The following is a 22,559-nucleotide window of genomic DNA, read 5'->3' as shown; positions in this document are numbered from 1 at the left end:
ATTAATTTTTTTTTATTATATTTATTATTTTTTATTATAAATATATATTTTTCCAATAATGTAATATTTTGTTAGTTTCTCGAAGATTACTATCAAAATAGTTATCAATTATCGGACATATATTTTAAAAATACATTATTTGAAAAGAGTAATTTGTGTTTTAATTAATGCTTTAAATTTTGGTTAAGAATATAAACGTATTTTTCTATATGTTTTTGTTTTCATCTGTTTTCATATTCTTCTGATTACTTTGGATTAGCTAAATGTGAATAGAAAGGTTCAGTAGGGCGTTAATATTTTTATTGTTTTAATATAATAATCTAGTTTCACATAATGTACTATTATATAAATTATTTGTATATTCCAACGTCACACCAAGTTAACAATCAAGAATGATGCGTAATACCCACATTACGCACATAGTATATCGAAGAGATTATTTTAATTTAATTAATATTTAAAGGAATTATTTTTTGAAGATATATTATTGAATGGTCTGTTTGATTTAGCTTATCGTAGACGAAATATTTACATGAAGCATTATGTTTGCTATGTGAAGCAAAATAACGTATTAATTCCAAAATAATTTCTATTTTACTTGCAGATTATGCGAACAAATCTATATCGTGCAATTTTTAATACTGTTTCACAACACTGGTATCGCATTAATTTGGCACCGGGGTACCGAAAATGCTTTTCTATTCAATTTGCTGCAGTAAACAAACGTGAATATTGCAGAATTTAAGTTAAATATAATGTGAATATCATTGGAAAATATAAATAAATACAAAAATGGCAGTGAATGACACAATGCAATTTAACACATTTAGAAGTTATGTTACTGTTCTCGGTGACGCCGCTGCTAAGGAAGAAATAAAACTAAAAGCGGCTCAAGAACTTAGCGAAAACTTCGAATACATTATACAAAGCGCATCTTATCCTTCATTTCTGGAACACTCCCTCAAAGTCTTTATGAGAATTTTACAAGAAGGGGAACCTCAATATATTCAAGAAAATGCTGGTCACCATGTAAGTGTGTTTTTTTATTGCATCAAATTACACCATATAATACTGCAGAACTTTTTTTTCTAACTATTAGTAATGAGATTATAATGATTAGAACTGCTGATTTTATTATATATTTAAGTCTGTTAATATAATCATAATAAAAGTTTTTGTATTCATGCATATGTGTGTCCAATTACATTCTTAGAACTTTTAATATTTAATGCAGTTGTAAAATTAATTTGAATGGCAATTTTTGGATACATTTATATATTATTTCAGTTAGGAATGTGTACCCATGGAGGAATGTGTACCCATGTTTTTTATAAAACATGTATAAAACATGTAATAGTTGCTAGTGCTTCGCTCTAGTTTGAACAATTCCTTATTCCGTAGAAGAACGGTTAAAAATTAAAAAAAATGTATTATATAAAATGAGAAAAACCATTAACTGAGACTTTATAAAAGTAACACGAAGTACTTTTTTTATTAAAACTTCTCATGGATGTCTCTTTAGTCATACATCCACAAGTGGTTGACAGTTCATCTTTGAGTAACACGACAATTTGTGCAATTCTTTTAGTGGATTCAGTAATAATTAAAGTATTTCATACTTATCATATATTGTCAAATATATTAACTAAAATATGTTCTACATTATAAGTGCATTAAAATTTATATTTATTTATCAAAATTTGTTTTTTCAGGTCCGAAAGCTTATACTGGAAATGATTCATCGACTACCCATAAGCGAGAACTTACGGCAACATGTGAAACCAATTATTTCTTTAATGTTAAGAATTTTACGTGTTGATAATGAAGAAAATGTTTTGATTTGTCTTCGAATTATAATTGAATTACATAAACATTACAGACCATCGTATAATCCTGAGGTAAATATAATATTTTTTATATAACTAGTTATAAAATAATAAAAATAATCATAAAAAGAGTTGTGATTAATGACAATGAAATGTCTTATTGCACATAAATACACAGTTTGTATAATTCTGTTTCATTCAATACCATATTAATACGTAAACATTTTTATTTTACAGATTCAACATTTTTTAAATTTTGTTAAGGAGATATACGTCAATCTTCCAAATCATATGGATAAGATATTTGATCCCACGCAAACAATACGAATAAAAGAAGTCAAGGACTTAAATATTGAACACTTGCTTTTAGAAACATATGCTACCAGAGCAGTTCAAATTGAAAATCCAATAGATTCAGTGACGTTTTCGCACGTGGTAAGTCCGAATAATGTAAGTACACTTTTCATCTTTTAATAGTTTACTATTATCTTATAATTATTAACTATTTATACAAAGTATAACAAGACTACTCTACTCCAACGATAACTATCTACATGTACATTTTTTTAAATAGTCGACTTTAAAAATATGTGTAGACAATTTTTATTTTGTTGCCACCTCAGGGTGGGGTAAGCTCACCTTATTAGAGGAAACATAATAGTAGGATACGAAGATGAATAAGAGTAGGAGAGCGTATATGAATATTTAGTTTAATCTGTATCTAGGTTCAGAAATCTTGACATCTTAGTTTCTTTGTAACAAATGAATTCACAATTGTACAGGTGGTGTTATCTGTCTTAAAATATAGACCTGCAACACGGACACAGGTTAAAATAGCCATTGGGTATATGATGTCTGCGTTTTATCCGTTGTGTTGATTGTAAACGTTATTACCAATTTAAATGAATTGACGGTGGCTGCAGAAAAGGTTACTTTATTGATAGAGGCTTCATTCAAAGGTCGAAATATTAGGGTGTTATATAGAACAGCATCCACAATCTTGGATTTTGTTATTGTGGCCATCCTAAATTCACCGAATAATATTTAAAAAGTCAGGTATGTCAGGGATAGTTGTAGATTTCTATATTAATTAGTTTTGATGCATAATATTAATGGTAACTGCTTTGTGGCGAATACTGTGCAATAAACTGAATAAGTTATAACTCTTACTAACATTAGGTAACTAGGGGTCTAGAATCTAGACTCTAGATATATAAATGTGTTCAAATAAATTAAGAAAACAACACTGTCAGGATAAAAGGAGACCTTGTTTCAACTTTCTGGTCTTTAACACCTAATCCAAAACAATAACAAGTACTATTATAGCTAAAATGTAATTGCTGATCGATAACTTTGTCGATTCAGATATGGATGTTCAAAGGAAATGCTTAAATAAAACAGTATAAGATATCGTGTCAAGCGCCTTCTCAAAAATTAAACTTAAAAATCACTAATATCCTAATAGATCCATTTAATAAAAAAACTTAGTGCATTACTTTATAAAGAACGGTAATGGTTCAGACTACACCACTTTGGCTACTGTAGAACTTGGTTGTTGTTGTTGCTGACTTAAAAAGCATTTCAGTGATTATATTATGTAATAATATAATATAATAATAATATACATTTTTAGTATTACATTAGAGACTATATTAAAACTTTAGAGACTACATTATTAAGACTATAGTATTGCACATATTTTTATCTGACATATACAATCATATCATTGTATGTGTTATATTTTTCTGCTTAAGTTCTATATCAGTTACTATATTTGTAATATGTTTGGGTATTTGTTGTATATTTTCAGTTCAATCTGCTGCCAAAAGGAATATTATCTCTAAGAGTATTACAAGAACTTCCAATCATAGTTGTTTTAATGTACCAGATATATAAAAATGCTGTACATCAAGAAGTGGCAGAATTTATTCCTCTTATCATGCATACAATCAACTTGCAACCCAATCCTCAACAAAGGTTTTTAATAACCATTATCATAAATTCCTCAGAAGTTTATTTATTAATTATTTTTTTTAGAAACTCTCCCCATTTTAACAAGGAGATTTTTGTAGACTTTATGGGAGCACAAATCAAAACTCTTTCATTTTTAGCCTATATTGTACGAATATTTCAGGTAAGAAATGAAAACATTCGATTCACTAGTTTAGTGTTATATTTAATTATCATTTCTGTATTTAATTATTTATAAAGGATATTGTTCAAAATCATGCTGAAAGTGTAACCAGTGGTTTACTAAATTTGATGCAATTATGTCCAAAGGAAGCTGCACATTTACGAAAAGAATTACTTATTGCAGCTCGACATATATTTGCGACTGATTTGCGAATGGGTATATTTATTTACTATTTAATAAACTCTATATTTTTTTAAATATTTGTATTGCATAGAATTTATACCAAAAATTGAGCAACTTTTCGACGAGGACTTATTAATTGGTAAAGGCGTAACTCTTGAATCAATACGTCCATTAGCTTATTCAACGTTAGCTGATCTTGCTCATCATGTTCGGCAAAGTTTAAACTTAAATGTTTTGGAAAAAGCAGTAAATTTATTTTCAAAAAATGTGCATGATGAATCTCTTGCAATTGGAATACAGACAATGTCTTGCAAACTATTACTAAATTTGGTAGATTGTATTAGACAACAAAGTGATTTAGATCCTGCTAAGGCACGGAACATTTTATTAGTTTTACTTAAAGTATTTGCATATAAATTTAAAATAATTGCAAAGGTTCATTTACCTTTATTAATGCAAAAATGGTCAGTAATTGATTACTTATTAAAACAGTGATATTAACTTTATATAAAATATTCACAGGAAGGGACAAAATACTACAACGAATGCTAATTCATCTCCTTCGTCTGCATACGGTATGGATTGCAAGGAACCCGTAGTGGTAAGTTTAATTAATTTTATGAATTTAAAATTATAATTAATTGAATAAAAATATTATAATTCAACAGGAAAATTTTACATCAGAAATAAAATCGAATTCGACAACAAATGGGAATCATTGGACATGTTCTGTAAATATAGTAGAATATAGAAGTCTAGTTAAAACTTTAGTAGGTGGCGTCAAAACCATAACTTGGGGATTTACAAACTCTAAAGTAAACCGCTTAAAAATACACAAATATTATAATATAATTTAATTTAATATAAACCTTTGTACAGTTTATAAATCCTGAAGCACAAAGACCCAATGAAGATAAATTGTTCAGATCAGAAGAATTACTGATATATATTAATCTAGTATATTGGGCTATGGAAGCATTAGATATATATATAATTAATGTTGGTAACACAACACAACAAAGACCCACAGGACCGGGTCCAAAATCGAAAGAAGAGAAAGAAGTTTTGGAACATTTTAGTGGAGTTGTAAGTTTTATAAATAATTTTTGTTAGAATTTTCTTGACCTTTTTTTTTGTTTTAGTTTCTAATGATGCATCCACAGAATTTTCAAGAAATATTTGCTTCAACTATTGATTATATGGTTGAGAGAATTCATAAAAATTCATCTCTTCAAGTAATTGCTAATTCTTTCCTCGCGAATCCTGCAACATCACCACTGTTTGCTACCGTGTTAGTAGAATTTTTGCTAGGAAAAATGAATGAAATGGGTTCAACACAAGAACGCTCAAATTTGTATTTACGTCTATTTAAATTGGTATTTGGGAGTGTAAGTTTATTTCCAGTAGAAAATGAGCAAATGCTTAGACCACATTTACATAATATCGTTAACCGTTCCATGGAGTTAGCATTATCAGTAGAAGAACCTTATAATTACTTTTTACTTTTGCGTGCACTCTTCCGTTCAATTGGTGGAGGCAGTCATGATTTACTTTATCAAGAATTTTTGCCACTACTACCAAATCTATTGGAAGGTTTAAATCGTTTACAAAGTGGATTTCATAAACAACATATGAAAGATCTATTTGTAGAGTTATGTCTTACAGTTCCTGTACGATTATCGTCGTTACTTCCATATCTGCCAATGTTAATGGATCCTCTAGTTTCAGCACTTAATGGATCTCCAACGTTAGTCAGTCAGGTATTATAATATTTTGCAATTTACAAAAAAAAAAAAAAAATACATAAAAACACTTTATTTACTTGTAGGGTTTAAGAACTTTAGAACTTTGTGTAGATAACCTTCAACCAGACTTTTTGTACGATCATATACAACCGGTTCGTGCCGCATTAATGCAAGCACTTTGGAAAACATTGAGAAATCAAGATAGTGCTGCACTAGTTGCGTTCCGTGTACTTGGAAAGTTTGGTGGTGGAAATAGAAAAATGATGGTCGAACCACAAGTTCTACAGTACTCTGAGAGTGAGAAGTTACCAATATCTATTGTGACGTACTTTCAGGAACATGAAAGACCAATTGATTTTCCTGTAGATAAAACAATTGAAATTGCATTTAACGCACTTAGAGTCAATACTACAGATCCATTTTACCGAAGACAAAGTTGGGAAGTAATTCGATGCTTTTTGGCTGCATCTATAAGTTTAGATGACGATAAACTAACTATACAAAAATTATTTATGCATCCTAGTTTTACTGAAAGCAACATCGTTAATTGGTCAATGTTACCGAATCAAAATGAAGAAGCGCAAGCTAGAAAAACCCATCAAGTCGCTTTAACTGGTATGATTGTTGCATCAGCTACAAAGGATCTAAGGGATTCCGCTTTCCCAGTTATGGCTGCTGTTGTGCGTCATTATACTATGGTTGCAATTACTCAACAAGCCGGTCCGTTTCCTTATAAACATTGCAATTTGAGCAATTGTATCGATCCAATGGTTCTTATTGATGCATTAGCTGTTTGCATGGGTCATGAAGAAAAAGAACTATGCAAACCAGGTACATTATGTATGGGTATTATATTGGAAACTGCTACAAATATAATGGGTAATAGAGAAAGGGCTTGTAGATTACCTTTAATGCAGTATTTAGCAGAAAAAATGACTTCGTTGTGTTATGAACGGCCTTGGTATGCTAAAGTTGGAGGCTGCAAAGCAATACAATTTATGTATCAACATATGTCGTTAAAATATTTATACCAACATTTATTTACGTTCCTTAAAGCTTTTATGTTTGTATTGGTTGATTTAGAAGCTGAAGTTTCAAGTGGAGCCATTGAAATAGCTAAGTCATACTTGAGAACAATGTTGGAAATTTGTATTACACCTTTCGAAAATGTACCTAAAAATGAGGAAATAATTTCAATACAAAAAAAAGCAACTCATGAAGTTATACATGAACTAGTTAGACAAATTACTAGCCCGAATTCCTTACTTCGAAAAGAAGCTATGGAATCATTAAGATATATTGCACAATTACAAAACCAATCTGTCGCAGACATAATGGATCCACATAAAGAAGTTCTAGCAGATATTATACCACCAAAAAAACATTTATTGAGGCATCAACCAGCAAATGCTCAAATTGGATTGATGGAAGGTAATACATTTTGTACCACGTTGGAACCACGGCTATTTACTATAAGTATGTTTTATGCAGTTCTGCAATTATGAGTTAATATTTTTTTAATGTATATACCTATTTCACAGATTTAAAAAATAGTTATCACAAACTGTTTTTCCATGAATTAATTACACTTAGTGAGGCTGAGGATACTACACTAACGAAATTAGATTGTTATAAAAATGTGGGTAATCTTATTCCATTACGAAAAGCAGCTTTACGTGCTCTTGCTGCTTGCCATTATATAACTGACAGTCAATATAAAGAAAAAATCATAAATATACTTTTTAAAGTGATGGAAAACAGTAAATCGGATTTACAAGAAGCAGCGTTTAAATGTATGCAATTATTTATATCTGGTATTCAGATGGATAAAGAAAAGGTATTTATTAGTACAAACAATAACAAGGTTTATGATTTTATTTTAAATCTGTAGCATATAAATTCTATATTAGGTTAATTAATTGTCAATCTAAGTTTCAAATTAGATATAAAAAGTTTTTATATATAGAGCATAAGACTGTTAGTTGAAAAATTTTTTGATATTAAATAACTATATCGAGATCTATTTTAGAATATGATTTTTTTTTTAAATAAAATTTTAGTCTGTATGTATAAAAACTACAGAATCTTACTCCGCATTCATTAAGACGTTCAAAAGCCTCTAATCGTTTCTTTTAAAGTTTCATCGTTAGTTGTTATTATTAATATGATAACATATTATTAATATTTTTTTGAAAAAATGTATCATGAGAGGTTTTTATGATATATGTTTTTTTTTATGTCAAATTTCAAATGAACTTTTATTACATATAATTGATAATTATAATTCAAATTGATAGCCTTCAATTAGAAAACTAATGTAAGTAACTTCTAAGTGTAAGTAACTAGTGTATAAATTCTGTGAATTTCACAATATGAATCAAAATAAAATTTTTTCATATTTCGAGCGATATTGAATAACAATATAATAAGTATGTATCATAATTCAACTAAATTATTAAAAAAAAACATTTTAATTCTTTGACAATAATTTTTTAATAATTTATGCAATGGTCTATTAAATAATAACCTTTTATTATTTTAACAGTTTTAAAAGAAATGCTTTCAAATATTTTTTAGGGTTATGCCGGAATGCGTCCTTTACTTTTAACATTAGGAGATCACAGGAATTTATCCTTAACTACGACTAAACGGCTTTCATATTTCACACAATTATTTCCACAAATGTTTAATGATAAATTAAGTGAACAGATACTGCAACATTGTCAGAAGCTATTAGAGATAACTGTTTCTAATTGCATAAAGAAAGGTGGAAACTTTTTCTCAATATCGAAAAGTGATGAATATGAGCAGATAATAGTAACTTTAATTGAGATGTTTCATCAAATTTCCGCAGCAACGCCTAAATTTATTGAAAGTCTTTGTCAATTGGTATTGCAAACAGAAAATAGTTTAATGATTGAATCATCAAGTCCATATCGGGATGCGCTTATTAAATTCCTTTTGCGTTTTCCTGTCGAAACTGTTGATCTATTTCTTTCTGATGCAATTGTTGTTAATGAGCAGTGGAATCGGTTTTTCATTTATTTGCTACGAAGCAAGTCAGGACAAACATTTAGTAATGTTATTAAATCACAACGCTGCAATACATTAATAAAATTAATTAATATTGAAATTACTTCGAATGATCAACTAACTGAATCACAAAAATACACAGCTCAAAAGCAATCGATACTTATTATCTATACTATTATGAAAGGCGATAATCAATGGATACCAACTAAGAATGATATAATAAGTACATTAAAGCGGCTTTGGCAACAAAATCTTTACAAAACGTGTAATGATAATGTCGCTTGCGATATGTGGCATTTAGTTGGAAAAATTTTGTTGTGTTATTTTTCACACAACACAAATGATATAGACTTACTTTTTCAATTACTCCGAGCTCTATGTTTACGTTTCATACCAGATTTTTATTTTTTGCGTGAATTTTTACAAAATACCGTTGCACATAGCTTTACTGTACATTGGAAACGAGATGCCTTTTTTCATTTTGTTAAAAATTTCAATAGTCCAGCTCTGTCGAGTGAACTGAAAGCAAAAATTATTACAACTGTACTTATACCTTGCTTCGTTGTTAGCTTCGATAAGGGCGAAGAAACAAAATTGATCGGTGCACCACCAGCTCCCTACCATGAAGATGATAACAATATCGTATCAGTATTTATTAGCAAGATTTTTGATCCAGATAAACCTATAGCGAATGATGATGTCGTCAGAATTGCACTTTTGCAACTTGCGTGTTTGTTAGTTGAAAGAGCTTCACACCACATACACGATGGTGATGCTAGCAATAAACGACAGGGAAATAAACTACGCCGACTAATGACCTTTGCTTGGCCGTGTCTACTCGTTAAGAATTCAGTTGATCCCACAGCGCGATATCATGGACATTTGCTTCTAGCTCATATTATCGCTAGATTGGCAATTCACAAAAAAATTGTTTTACAAGTTTTTCACTCGTTATTAAAAGGTTACGCTGTTGAAGCGCGTCCTGTAGTACGCCAAGCTTTAGACGTCCTAACCCCTGCAATGCCGCTGCGTATGGAAGATGGCAATACAATGCTTACTCATTGGACAAAAAAAATTATTGTAGAGGAGGGGCATACTATGCAACAATTATTTCACATATTACAACTTATAGTTCGTCACTATAAGGTAAGTTGTCAAAAAATTTTTGTATATAAAAATTAAATATTTATTAAAATATATATTATATTAAAATATATATTATATTAAAATATATATTATATTAAAATATATATTATATTAAAATATAAATTATATTAAAATATATATTATATTAAAATATATATATATATATATATGTAAAAATAATTATTATAATCGGTAGCACATATTTTAAAATAAACAAAAAAAGCTTTCTTCGATATTTTATTTCTTTATTTTATTTATTTATGTTTTTGCTAACTAATATAAATTTTTTATAAATAGGTCTATTTTCCTGTTCGCCACCAGTTAGTACAACATTTAATTAATTATATGCAAAGATTAGGATTCCCGCCAAATGCATCTATAGAACATAAAAAACTCTCTGTAGATCTTGCAGAAGTGGTAATAAAATGGGAACTTCAGTGTATCAAAGATAATGAAATAAAGAAAGAAGAAATGGAAGTAGATAATAAAAATAAAATTCAGAGTGAGATCGCCTTAAAGCGTGCTTCCGCAGATGACCTAATCGAACAACGTAAAAAGGCACCAACTCCAGATAATAGCAACAGCAAAGGTGCACAATGTAAGTGACAACTATAAGATATATGTTTTTATTTAAATCTAACTAAACAAATACTATGTCTAACCTAAACAGCATCTACCAGTGGAGGGGTACCAACATCTGCGGTTGTTAAAACTGAAGAAGTTTCACGTTCAATAGAAAAATTGCACTGTGACACAGTGCTTAACTTTCTCGTACGTCTTGCTTGTCATGTAAATGAGGCTACTCCTGGGTTAATTAATGCCGGAGAGGGTTTATCACGAAGGTCTATCACGAACTAACTTGTCTTAATTTTTTTAATTTAATTTCTTATTGTTGTTTTCAGATGCATAATGTTACTTAAAATGGCAATGCGCCCAGACGTATGGATACAACCGTTTGACATGAAATTGAATTGGATGGATAAAGTTCTTGCCACCGTAGAGGGACAGCAATTCAATGCCAGCAATGTTTGTGTTGCTATTGATTTCTTAACATTTTTAACAACAATTCTAAATAAAGATCATCTTATATTAATCATAAGACCCATACAACGAGGATTATCTGCATGTGTTGTTCATCAAAATGCTCGTATTGTACGTGTAATGCACACATTCTTAACGCGGTTAATGGCAATTTTTCCTCCTGACTCTTCACATAAGCACAAAGATTTTGAGGAACTTTATGCAACCATTAGCAAAATGATTATTGAAAATTTATCATATTATGAAAAAAGCGCTCAGCCGAATGCTGCAACACTCTATAGTACATTAATGATTTTAAAATCATGTTGTAGTAGCAACTCTAGTTATATTGACCGCATCATTTTGCAGTTTATACGCGTATTAAATCGTTTAACCAAAGATCATATCAATGCACAAGCTAATACTACAGCACCCCCGCCTGCTCCAGAAGGAAACCATATAGCACTCGAATTACTAATAATATCATTGGATTTGATAAAGAATAGAGTTAGCATTATGGGTGTTGAAGTACGAAAATTGTTTATAGGTAGCATATTAGTAAGCCTAATAGAAAAAAGTTCTGATGCAAAGATTATGAAATGCATTGTTAAAATGTTGGACGATTGGATACGTACTAGGGAGCAAAATTATTTGATGCAAATACCCTCTATAAGAGAGAAATCTGTACTTCTAATGAAGTTAATGCAATATATGGAGAAGAAATTTCCTGATGAAACTGAATTAAATATTCAATTTTTAGAAATTGTTAATTATATATACCGAGATGACTATATGAAGCAAACAGAGCTTACATCAAAACTTGAAGGAGCGTACCTAACTGGGTTACGTTGTCAAAACCCACAAATTCGAGCAAAATTCTTTGAAATTCTAGATGCATCGATGAGACGTCGTTTACATGATCGTCTTTTATATATCATATGTTCACAAGCTTGGGACTCGATTGGCACCCACTATTGGATTAAACAATGTATCGAGTTAATAGTTCTTACAGCAAATACGATGTGTCAAATACAAAACTCAAATGAAACGCATAAAATTCCCAGTATTACTTCAGTTATAAATTCAGCTGATAATGAGATGAAAAGTAGTTTTGTCATTTATGCATCTTCTCAAAATGATCTATTCGATACAGATATGAGTACTGATGATAAGGACGATATATTTGATGTTAATTTTAATATTAATTTTAATGTTAATCGCAGAGAAGAAACAGATGAGATATTAGCTACAAGGCAAGAAAACCTTGGTAAACTTATTCATAAGCAAATTGAATTTCTAGAGGCTAATCGCAAAATAAGAACTGATCAATTTCTCGTTGCTACTTCTCAATTATGTCATATGGAGAGAGAATTAGCAGAAAGTGTTTGGTTGGAAATTTTTCCCCGTTTTTGGAAAATTTTCGAGGAGGAACAACGCATTGCAATAGTCAGAGAAATTGTGCCATTCTTGTCTTCTGGTACAAATGTTATTCAGAAAGATTGTTGTCCAAGCGCGCTTAATACCTTTGTTGAAGCATTGACGTATTGTGATCCACCCATTTACATACCTCCAAATTTAATAGTACATTTGGGTAAGGCACATAATTTATGGCATAGAATGACTTTAGTATTGGAACAAATGGCCGAGCAACAAAATGCGAGTTCTATCGAAAATGCAGATATAAAGTCTATCGAAAATAAACCTAATGCAAAATGTGGGGAGATATATGATGCTCTATCGCAAATGTACACAGCGATACAAGAAGAAGATCTCTGGGCAGGTTTATGGCAGAAATATGCTGTTTATAATGAAACGAATATAGCTATTGCATACGAACAAATGGGATTCTTTGAAGAGGCACAAGGTGCTTATGACATAGCGATGTCCAAATACAAGCAAGACTTATTAAACGGTCCAGGTGATATTACACTTAACAGTGAGTTGTTGCTATGGGAAAATCATTGGATACGTTGTGCTAAAGAACTGAATCAGTGGGATATATTATTAGATTATGCACAAACAAATAAGGAAAAAAATATGTTTTTAATATTGGAAAGTGCTTGGCGTGTACCAGATTGGAATCTTATGAAGAATGCATTAATAAAAATCGAACAATCATTTGGCAAACAATACGGATACAAAATAAACCTTTATAAAGGGTTTTTGGCAATTCTTTACATGGAAGAACGTCAAATATCTAATGTAGATCGCTATGTTGAAATCGCATCTGGATTGTGTATGCGAGAGTGGAGAAGACTTCCGCATATTGTATCTCATATGCATTTGCAATATTTACAAGCGGCACAACAAATAATGGAATTACATGAAGCAAGTCAAATACATCAAGGATTGATACAATCACGTTGTTCATCTTTTCATGACATGAAAGCAATTGTTAAAACGTGGAGAAATCGTCTTCCAGTTATTGCAGATGATTTATCACATTGGAGTGATATTTTTACATGGAGACAACATCATTATCAAACTATTACACAACATTTGGAGCAACAACCAGATCAAGGCAATATTATGCTCGGTGTACATGCGTCGGCACAAGCAATAATATATTTTGGCAAAATTGCAAGAAAACAGGGATTAACTGGAGTATGTCAAGAAACTCTATCTCGCATATATACAATACCATCTGTACCAATACTTGATTGCTTTCAGGTGGGTTTGAAATCAATTATTAAATCATTTATAATAAGTTTTTCTTAAGCTTACTCTTTATTAAATACCAATTATAAATATGTACATTTTTGAATTTTTCTTTTAGAAAATTCGTCAACAAGTTAAATGTTATTTACAAATGCCTCCATCAGCCGGCAGGAGTGAACTTAATGAAGCACTAGAGGTTATTGAGTCTACTAATCTGAAATATTTTACTGCTGATATGAATGCTGAGTTTTATGTTCTAAAAGGAATGCTTTTATCACAAATTGGTAGAAGTGATGAAGCTGGTAAAGCTTTCAGTGCAGCGGTACAGTTACACGATGGACTGACAAAAGCTTGGGCAATGTGGGGAGAGTATATGGAGCAGTTATTTTTACGTGACCAACAAACAGTTTTAGTTGTCAGTGCTTTAACTTGCTTCCTGCATGCATGTCGACATCAAAGTGAAAGTAAAGCTCGAAAGTATATCGCTAAAGTGTTATGGTTTTTGTCATATGAAAACAGCGCAGGCACTATAATGAATACTTTAGAAAAATATGTGGTTGGCATACCGTCTTCATATTGGTTGCCATGGATACCACAATTGCTATGCTGTTTGGTACAATATGATGGAAATGTAATTAGAAATCTCTTGAGCCATGTAAGTACCTACAACCATAAACTTATTGTAGATTATAATAACAATTATTTATTATTACTGAAATATTCTTGCTTATTTTATTTTAACTGAATTAAAAAATATTTAAAGAAACGCAAAAGCTATTTAAAGTTATAATATACATACATACGTCAGAGTTGTGATCAGAAATATGAAAGCAACGAATTTGCAGGGCATAACTTGTAAGTATTAATGTTGTTTTCGCCAGGCAGATTACCTGTGAAGCAGAGCTATAAAGGCAGTAGACAGGGTGGGGTGGGATAGAGCTTGATGGGGTGGAAAAGACAAGATGGAGGAGTAGATAACGGTTTTAATTGAAAAAATCATGCAACCTTGGTAGAATAGAAACAAAATCTATCAAGCAAAAACCTGTTGTGTCACGTTGTGTCTCTCTACGGTAATCAAAGTACATTATATGAGGCCGTTAATGCTTGTAATCAAAGCACAAACGTTGTTGGGCCGTTTTGAATGTTTTCGGTTTTTGTAACCCAAATTGCCCAGGAAAGCAATGAAATAGATTAGGTACAAAATTAATCATAAGGGATGCATAGAAATATTCAACTTAACCTAGGCCTAGATGAAGGATCTTTGTTCGTCAATGTGGCGAACCATAAAAGTGTACATTTGGACATGAAAACAGAGGGGAACGTCATAAGAATGAACTAAAGTTGTGGCACACTAGGGACAGATGAATTTATGAGTTACAACACATTTATTCTTGATATATATGAAGGAAGCTTGTTCTGTAGATATTCCTGATAGCAGACACAGTAAAGTGCTGAATGTCATATTAAAAATTTAATAATATAAACGGTAGCATGAAGCTGGGCTTATATTCACATCTTCTTCGCGACAGTAGCGATATTCTGTCGAGTTTTGCTGAGATGATAGCTCAGTTTGAGGTTTTCTCTTAGGTAACCAATTAGCAACCTCATAGCTTTGTCTAGCAGAGAAAATTCACCTCTTGGGAATTAAAAGGACGAACCAGCTTTTCGTGCACATAACCGATTGATTTTGGAACCATAGCTTTTGTTTCCGGACGTGGAGTGTCAATCTTTCAATGTATTTCATCGAAAATGGAATTTCTGACCCAAAAGCGAAATTCTATTTTTATAATAAAACAGTGGATTGTTGTATTAGCCTAGTTAGAAGTGGTTAGCGGATCTTAGTCATCTAAAAAAAGAAGTAGCCCATGGAAGTAGATTTGACTGTTCTTGAACTACTCTATCTAATATTAACTTATGTGTTTTTGATTCGTTATACATATATATCGTTATATAATAACATATATATACAAATTTAATATTTTGGTTTATATTTAGGTTGGTCGTTTATATCCGCAGGCTGTGTATTTCCCGATAAGAACTTTATATTTTACTTTAAAAATTGAACAACGTGAAAAGCATAAATCTGTTGAGCAAGCAGTATCTGCCGTTAAGAATAACCCTCCTGTAAGTATATAAAATCAATCTTTACATACATAAATTGATATTTTATTAGTAAAAATAATTAAACGTTTATACATTTTAGCAAACGGAGAACCCAACGCAAACACCTTTCACAACATTGCCTCAGACGATGCCAGCAACGCCATCAGTCAATCCAATCAAAGCAACTCCTTCTATGTGGCGGTGTTCTAAAGTTATGCAATTTCAACGTGAAATTCATCCAACAATTTTAAGTTCATTAGAAGGTATAGTTGATCAAATGGTTTGGTTTAGAGAAAGTTGGACTGAAGAAGTTTTAAGGCAATTACGGCAGGGCCTAATAAAATGTTACGCTATTGCTTTTGAGAATAGAAGTACAGTAAGCGAAGCCACTATAACGCCACATACACTGCATTTTGTTAAAAAACTTGGTTCGACGTTTGGTATTGGTATTGAAAATATTCCACCTAGATCAGTTACCTCTTCGATTTCAACATCCGCAACATCGGAATCACTTGCTCGCAGAGCGCAAGTAACATTCCAAGATCCAGTTTTTCAAAAAATGAAAGAACAATTTACAAATGATTTTGATTTTTCTAAACCAGGAGCTATGAAACTACATAATCTTATATCTAAATTGAAGACATGGATTAAAGTATTAGAAACTAAAGTAAAAAAGTTACCAACATCATTTTTGATTGAGGACAAATGCAGATTTTTATCAAACTTTAGTCAAAAAACAGCCGAAGTTGAATTACCTGGTGAATTATTAATACCAACTTCATCGCATTATCATATACGTATAGCACGGTTTATGCCACGTGTGGAAATAGTACAAAAAAATAATACAGCCGCTCGACGTCTGTATATTAGAGGCACAAATGGAAAGGTTTATCCATACTTAGTAATAATTGATACTGGATTAGGAGATGCGCGTCGTGAAGAACGTGTTTTGCAATTAATGCGTATGCTTAATTGCTATTTAGAGAAGCAAAAGGAAACAGCTAGACGGTTTTTGAATATGACAGTACCCAAAGTAGTACCCATATCTCCTCAAATGCGATTGGCAGAGGATAACCCAGCAAGTATATCCCTAAGAGAAATTTTCAAAAACTGCTGTTTAAAGTTAAAAATGGATCATGATGCACCAATTGTAAAATATTACGATCGACTGTCAGAAGTACAATCGAGAGGAACTCAAACAACTCATACTGTGTTATGCGACATATTTTGTGAAATTCAATCAATTATGGTACCGATAAATTTAATTAAAAATTGGGCGTTTAAGAATTTTTCATCAGCTACAGATTTTTGGCAGTTTCGTAAAATGGTAAGATCTTGTTAAACAAAATTAATGAAAATCTTAACTTAATTTAATAATTATGTTTCTTGCATTATAGTTAACATTACAACTTGCATTAGCGTACTTATGTGAACATGCTCTACATCTTACACGTTTAAATCCCGATATGATGTATTTGCATCAGGACTCTGGATTAATGAATATATCTTATTTTAAATTTGATATTAATGATGAGCAAGATGTACTCGAATCAAGTAGACCTGTTCCATTCCGTTTGACTCCAAATATAGCTGAGTTTGTTACAAATATTGGCATTAATGGCCCATTGTCAGCTGCTATTGTTGCTACAGCGCGATGCTTTGTACAACCAAATTTCAAAATTTGCTCCATTCTTAAAGCGATATTAAAAGATGAAATAATTAACTTGCATAAGAAAAGGCTTCGTGAAACAAAACCAGTTAGTGACTCCAATGATGATAATTCAAACGAAATGAACTCCATGAGTAATATTATACATACAGTTAATAAAGCTGTAAGTGTCATAATGAAAAGACTAAGTAATATCTCATATTTCGATAATATGGATGCCAAAAAAGTTTCCATACTTATACAATCTGCTGTAAATGTAGATAATTTATGCCGCATGGATCCAGCTTGGTATCCATGGTTGTAAACACTTTAAAATTAATTTATTATGATTTAAATATTTAAATTGAAGATATATAATATGAAAAAACCCGTTTGTTGACTTAAAATTAAATTATTTTTATTGCTAACGCATATTTAAAAAAATTATAAGTATAGAATATATGTTAATTTATAAATAATAAAAATACGCGGGATTAATATTTTCATAAACTAATATTAATTATATATATGATAAATTTATATTAATTATTGAGTATATGATCAATAAATAAGGACATTATTGGCGTTGCGTTAGTTATTAAGCTACAAAAATTATTGTGCATAGAGTAAACGGCTCTAGGCCGTTGATATTCACATTTTTAAATTAAGCAAATAAATAGAAAGAAAAAAAAACACCATCAATTACTAAATACATTCTCTGAATTGTGACATAATTTTAACATATTTTTTTTTTAAATTTGTTTTGTAAATTTCACTGACTTCTTTTAAATAATATAATTTGAATACAGGAATTTATTTTTCTTTTATTTAAAATAAAATTCATAAAAAAAATTAAATATATTTTTTTCTTCTATAGTAAAAATTTTATTGGAAAAAATTTAAATGAAAATTACAATGTTATGCTTTGAATAAATTGTAACATAAAGCCATCTTAAATTTATATTTGAGTAAATAAAATGTTAATGGATCTTGAATTTTTCTAGTTTTTCTTGGATCCAATGAAATTATAAGTTAAACAGAGCATTTCTTGGAATTTTAAAGTTTAACCTTCATTAAAAAAGAGAATTGTTTTAAAATTATTGATTCTGACATTCTTTTACTGATTGTTTTTGTTTGCTACCAGTATTTTTACCATCGTCATCTCCAGATTCATCATCCTCGTCTTCGTCATCCTCTTCTCCGTTAAACTCGTCATCATCATCATCCTCGTCGTCGATTATATCACCGGTGTAATATAAAACAGCTTTTGGTATAATGCGAGCGCGTAGAACGTGACCAACTTCGAAATCAGTAGCCAATAACTAAATTTATATTCAAGACATTATTTATTTAATTTATGTAAAGACACAAAATATATTGCTTACACTTTGAGTATCTTCATCCACCTCTTCTTTATCATCTGGTACTTCTGGAGGGTTAAAGAAATTGAAGAAGGAATCATTTGGAACTTGTTTAACAATAGTACGGAAAGCACCACGTTCCTTATGTCTCTGCTTCTTTCTTATTGTTTTAACAGTTAAATTCATCTTTTTTTCCCAATTGATGTTACAACCCTATAATGTGTTAGATATTAATAGTAATTATTTATATTAAACAATAAAAATAACAAAAAAAAAAGTTAAAGGACTTACCTTACACTTAAATATTTCTGTACCTTCGAAGCTGAAAGGGTATTCTTCATCCACAGTGGATTTTAAAAAGTATTGTTTAGTTAAAACTGGATCAGAGAAATACTCATTTTTATCGAAGTGGAATTCCAATGTATACCCGGGCTATATAAATTTTTTATTAAATAAGTAAAAAATTAATTAGGTTTTTAGTTTCAAAAGAATATTATTTATTATTATTTTTGTTTCAGTTTTCTTAATTTGGCTTTTATATGAGTATGTATATATGTATGTATAATGGTCATGATGTTAGGTCGAATGAAAACATTGATATCAGTGATTTTCGTACATAACTAAAATTCCTGGGATGTGTTAAACTTTAACATTGCTAGCCATTGAACTTTACAGCTTAATATTAATATTAAACAATATTAACTTGAAACGCAATGACTTCATATAAGAAGAGAAATATATATATGTATTTAATACTTTGCTTAACATAAATAAAATATATATACATAATTTTGGAATATATATATTAAAAATAATTTAAGACTTAACAGTATAAAAATGCTATTTATTACCGTACCTGTTCTTCATATTTAATAGTTATATCAGTTAGTTTTCTCAAAACCGGCTCATCATGTTCCTGCACCATTTCTGATAACAACTCAGTATTTCTGAATATAGTTAACCAAAAGTTTGGAATACCCTTAGTGTCCTCAGGAATATCTTTAAATTCCCTACAATACAGTTTATATAATTTAAAGATATTTATATTGTCTTATAAATATATTTACTTTAAGATTTGAGAGAAATCTGAGCCAACTGATTGATCAATATCACTATTCTCTGTGTTCCACTTAGGTTCTTCTTTTGGAGGATCAAATTTTCCAGTAACGATTTCTTTGCGTTTTTCAAAAAATGGTAAATACTTTTTTTGATACAACATTTCTAACTTGTAAACCTCTTCAAAAAACTCAGCTTCGACTTTAAGATGATCAAGTTGAATATTTTTCAAAGAAGTAATGCGATTTTGTATCGAGGATGGAAGATTTTTCACCATTTCTTGCAAAAATTGGCGACGCATTAAAGCACCCATATATGCTGGACTGAAAAAATAAATAAGAGTACAAAGGTACTGTAGGATTATTCACAATATAAAATAAATTCAATATTATTTAGCGATATTATATTTGTAATATTTTTCTAATATATATTTATAATATATGTATATATATGTATGTATACTTATATGTATATATATATATATATATATATGCTTATTAAAAATAATTTTCTCTATAATTACACCATATGATTTTCTGAGGTTTTTTTGCCATCTTCAGACTCGTTACATGACTCTGGCTCAGTATCTTCCTTCGATGCATCCATTTTAATAAAACTGTAAATATATTATATTATGTTTTTATTACAATATAAAAATGTTAAAAAAGGTAAGTTAACACGTGAAATTTGCAACTATTAATAAATGGCGTGTTTTGCAAAAAACACGTGTCGGCATTTATAATATAATATAAACGCAAAACACTAGCGAAATTTATTATTAAATACATTTTTTATATTAGAAAATGAAATTATATATAAAAGCTTTTTATAATTTACAATTAAAAATTTGCGCAAAATTACCTTAGCTCCTTTTTCCGAATAACACCAAAACCGAATACCAGAACATGCACTCCACAAAGTACTAGCACACGTTTTTAGCGTTTTTAAGGAACTAAAGGAACGATATATAAATTGGAACAAAAACGATAACCACTTTTATCTGTTTGATTGACTCACACAAGCGTCAAACAATCAAACTGAATATTTTATTTGAACAGATTATATGGATTATTTATATAACTATATTATAAGCAATTTGACAATATTGTCATAAACTATGTTATGTTTAATACAATTTAAAAATGTTCTTTAAATATTAAACGCTTTTTTGCTTGTTAATAAAATTAATTGAACACTACTCAAAACAACAAGTGTGTCCCAATGTCATGTCCCACGTACATGTAACGGCGTTTTCGATTGGTAAATTTAAATTCAAACAAGATTTCTTCTAAAGCTGTCAAATTTTGTTGCCCAATTCCACATTTCGCTCAGATATATTCATTAGCTTAATAATTATTTGGTTAGTAAGCATCTTCAGCTTCGGTATTACCGTTTGACTTGAGAGACATCTCTTTAATAAATTTTTCATTTTGTGCCTGATCCGACACATGAAACAGATGTGTCTACCAATCAATCTTCTAATTATAATACAAATATAGATAACTTACCTTTCTAATACAAATTCGAATTTGATCTCATACACGCGTTGAATATGATAAGGACACACTTCAAGAAGATTCAATAGGCGATTTTTCAATAAGCGTCCCTCAACACGGAAAAGGTATAAGTTGAATAGCGTCTCTTTCCTTGTTAGCGACTACTATTGTACCACTGTTTAAGATGCAGGTGAGAGCGTGTTTTGTAGAAAAGGACGGCTGTAATAAAAATTTTAAATCAACTACTGTCGCTAAAAATAATTCTACCAACAAAAATCACGGAGATCGATGGTATCCAAAAACCAAGTCTGTCTGTCGGGAACCAGGTCTATCAGGTGATTCCATGAGTAACATAACGATTAGCACTAATAGCAACTAATGACCCACTTATCTATTTTAAGAAAATAAACATTATTCAAGTGAAAATATTACATTTTGGTGCATTTATAGTTGGAGCATTTATTGAGTTGCTCTAGCATCTGTATAAGGTAAGGTATCAAAAGTCATCTAATCAAAGAACATAAAATGCGGAGACTCGGCGTTCAGTCACCCTTTTCAATCTAAAAACGAATATAGAACAAACGAACTTTTTGTCAGTTTGCAAAGATGGTAAGCGGTATGGCCTGGCGGGCATCTTAAAACTGTCTCTGTGATCGAAATTCCATAATGTCCTTGCTACCAAACTTGGCTATCTTCTGAGCCCTCACCACTAGATAAAATTTTTGCTATAATGAATACGAGCAACACTAATGTGGTAATCAACGATTAGATGATAAAGGTTAGTGATGCCGTGATGGCGGCAAGAAAGAGATCAATTACGGGTTCGGGTCGATTACAGACCGAGTGTTAAGTCGGTCGGGAACTTCACTCGATTGTTACCACTCTGAACAAATTTTTAACGAATATCATCATGTGTTTCGAAAATGGTAGTACTTGCATTTTATCTTCCGAACTAATAGGTAAATTTATCAATCAAATAGTGTTCTACTGCCTGAAACCGTTATGAACCTTCAACAACATGCTAAAACAGGACTTTATGAAGATTTTAATGTCAGAAGTGACCAACAGAAAGATTCGAGTCAGTATGAAAGCTGTGTGTCTGACCTTCTTACCGTAGTATTCACATCAGCTGTTAATGCGACCTGCAAAC

The 22,559-nt window shown here is 30.5% G+C and overlaps 2 protein-coding genes across 3 annotated transcripts; one reads left to right on the top strand and one right to left on the bottom strand.

The window, feature by feature from the left end:
- Positions 1 to 640: 640 nt before the first annotated feature.
- LOC119679393 (transcription-associated protein 1) lies at positions 641 to 17,889 on the top strand. Of its 2 annotated transcripts, none has more exons than XM_038091725.1 (21): positions 641 to 1,029; positions 1,713 to 1,898; positions 2,064 to 2,261; positions 3,637 to 3,803; positions 3,864 to 3,960; positions 4,038 to 4,176; positions 4,235 to 4,607; positions 4,666 to 4,744; positions 4,812 to 4,958; positions 5,023 to 5,229; positions 5,286 to 5,903; positions 5,972 to 7,364; positions 7,430 to 7,725; positions 8,466 to 10,067; positions 10,365 to 10,665; positions 10,738 to 10,909; positions 10,970 to 13,757; positions 13,864 to 14,400; positions 15,741 to 15,869; positions 15,949 to 17,175; positions 17,246 to 17,889. In XM_038091725.1, exons 1-21 carry the CDS (start codon positions 793 to 795, stop codon positions 17,819 to 17,821), a joined length of 11,469 nt encoding a protein of 3,822 aa, XP_037947653.1. In that variant the 5' UTR covers positions 641 to 792; the 3' UTR covers positions 17,822 to 17,889. The 2 variants fall into 2 exon arrangements, with proteins under 2 accessions (XP_037947653.1, XP_037947652.1); XM_038091724.1 differs by having other exon boundaries at positions 2,064 to 2,276.
- A 379-nt stretch (positions 17,890 to 18,268) lies between these two features.
- LOC119679392 (nucleosome assembly protein 1-like 1-B) lies at positions 18,269 to 20,941 on the bottom strand. Its single transcript, XM_038091723.1, has 7 exons — positions 20,775 to 20,941; positions 20,437 to 20,529; positions 19,925 to 20,236; positions 19,714 to 19,867; positions 19,149 to 19,289; positions 18,882 to 19,070; positions 18,269 to 18,818 (listed from the first exon to the last, which is right to left on the bottom strand). Exons 2-7 carry the CDS (start codon positions 20,517 to 20,519, stop codon positions 18,594 to 18,596), a joined length of 1,104 nt encoding a protein of 367 aa, XP_037947651.1. The 5' UTR covers positions 20,520 to 20,529; positions 20,775 to 20,941; the 3' UTR covers positions 18,269 to 18,593.
- Positions 20,942 to 22,559: the final 1,618 nt, after the last annotated feature.

Source organism: Teleopsis dalmanni, chromosome 2 (genome assembly GCF_002237135.1).
Source record: "Teleopsis dalmanni isolate 2A chromosome 2, ASM223713v2, whole genome shotgun sequence".
Taxonomy (NCBI): domain Eukaryota; kingdom Metazoa; phylum Arthropoda; class Insecta; order Diptera; family Diopsidae; genus Teleopsis; species Teleopsis dalmanni.
This window is presented reverse-complemented; position numbering and strand designations above follow the sequence as displayed.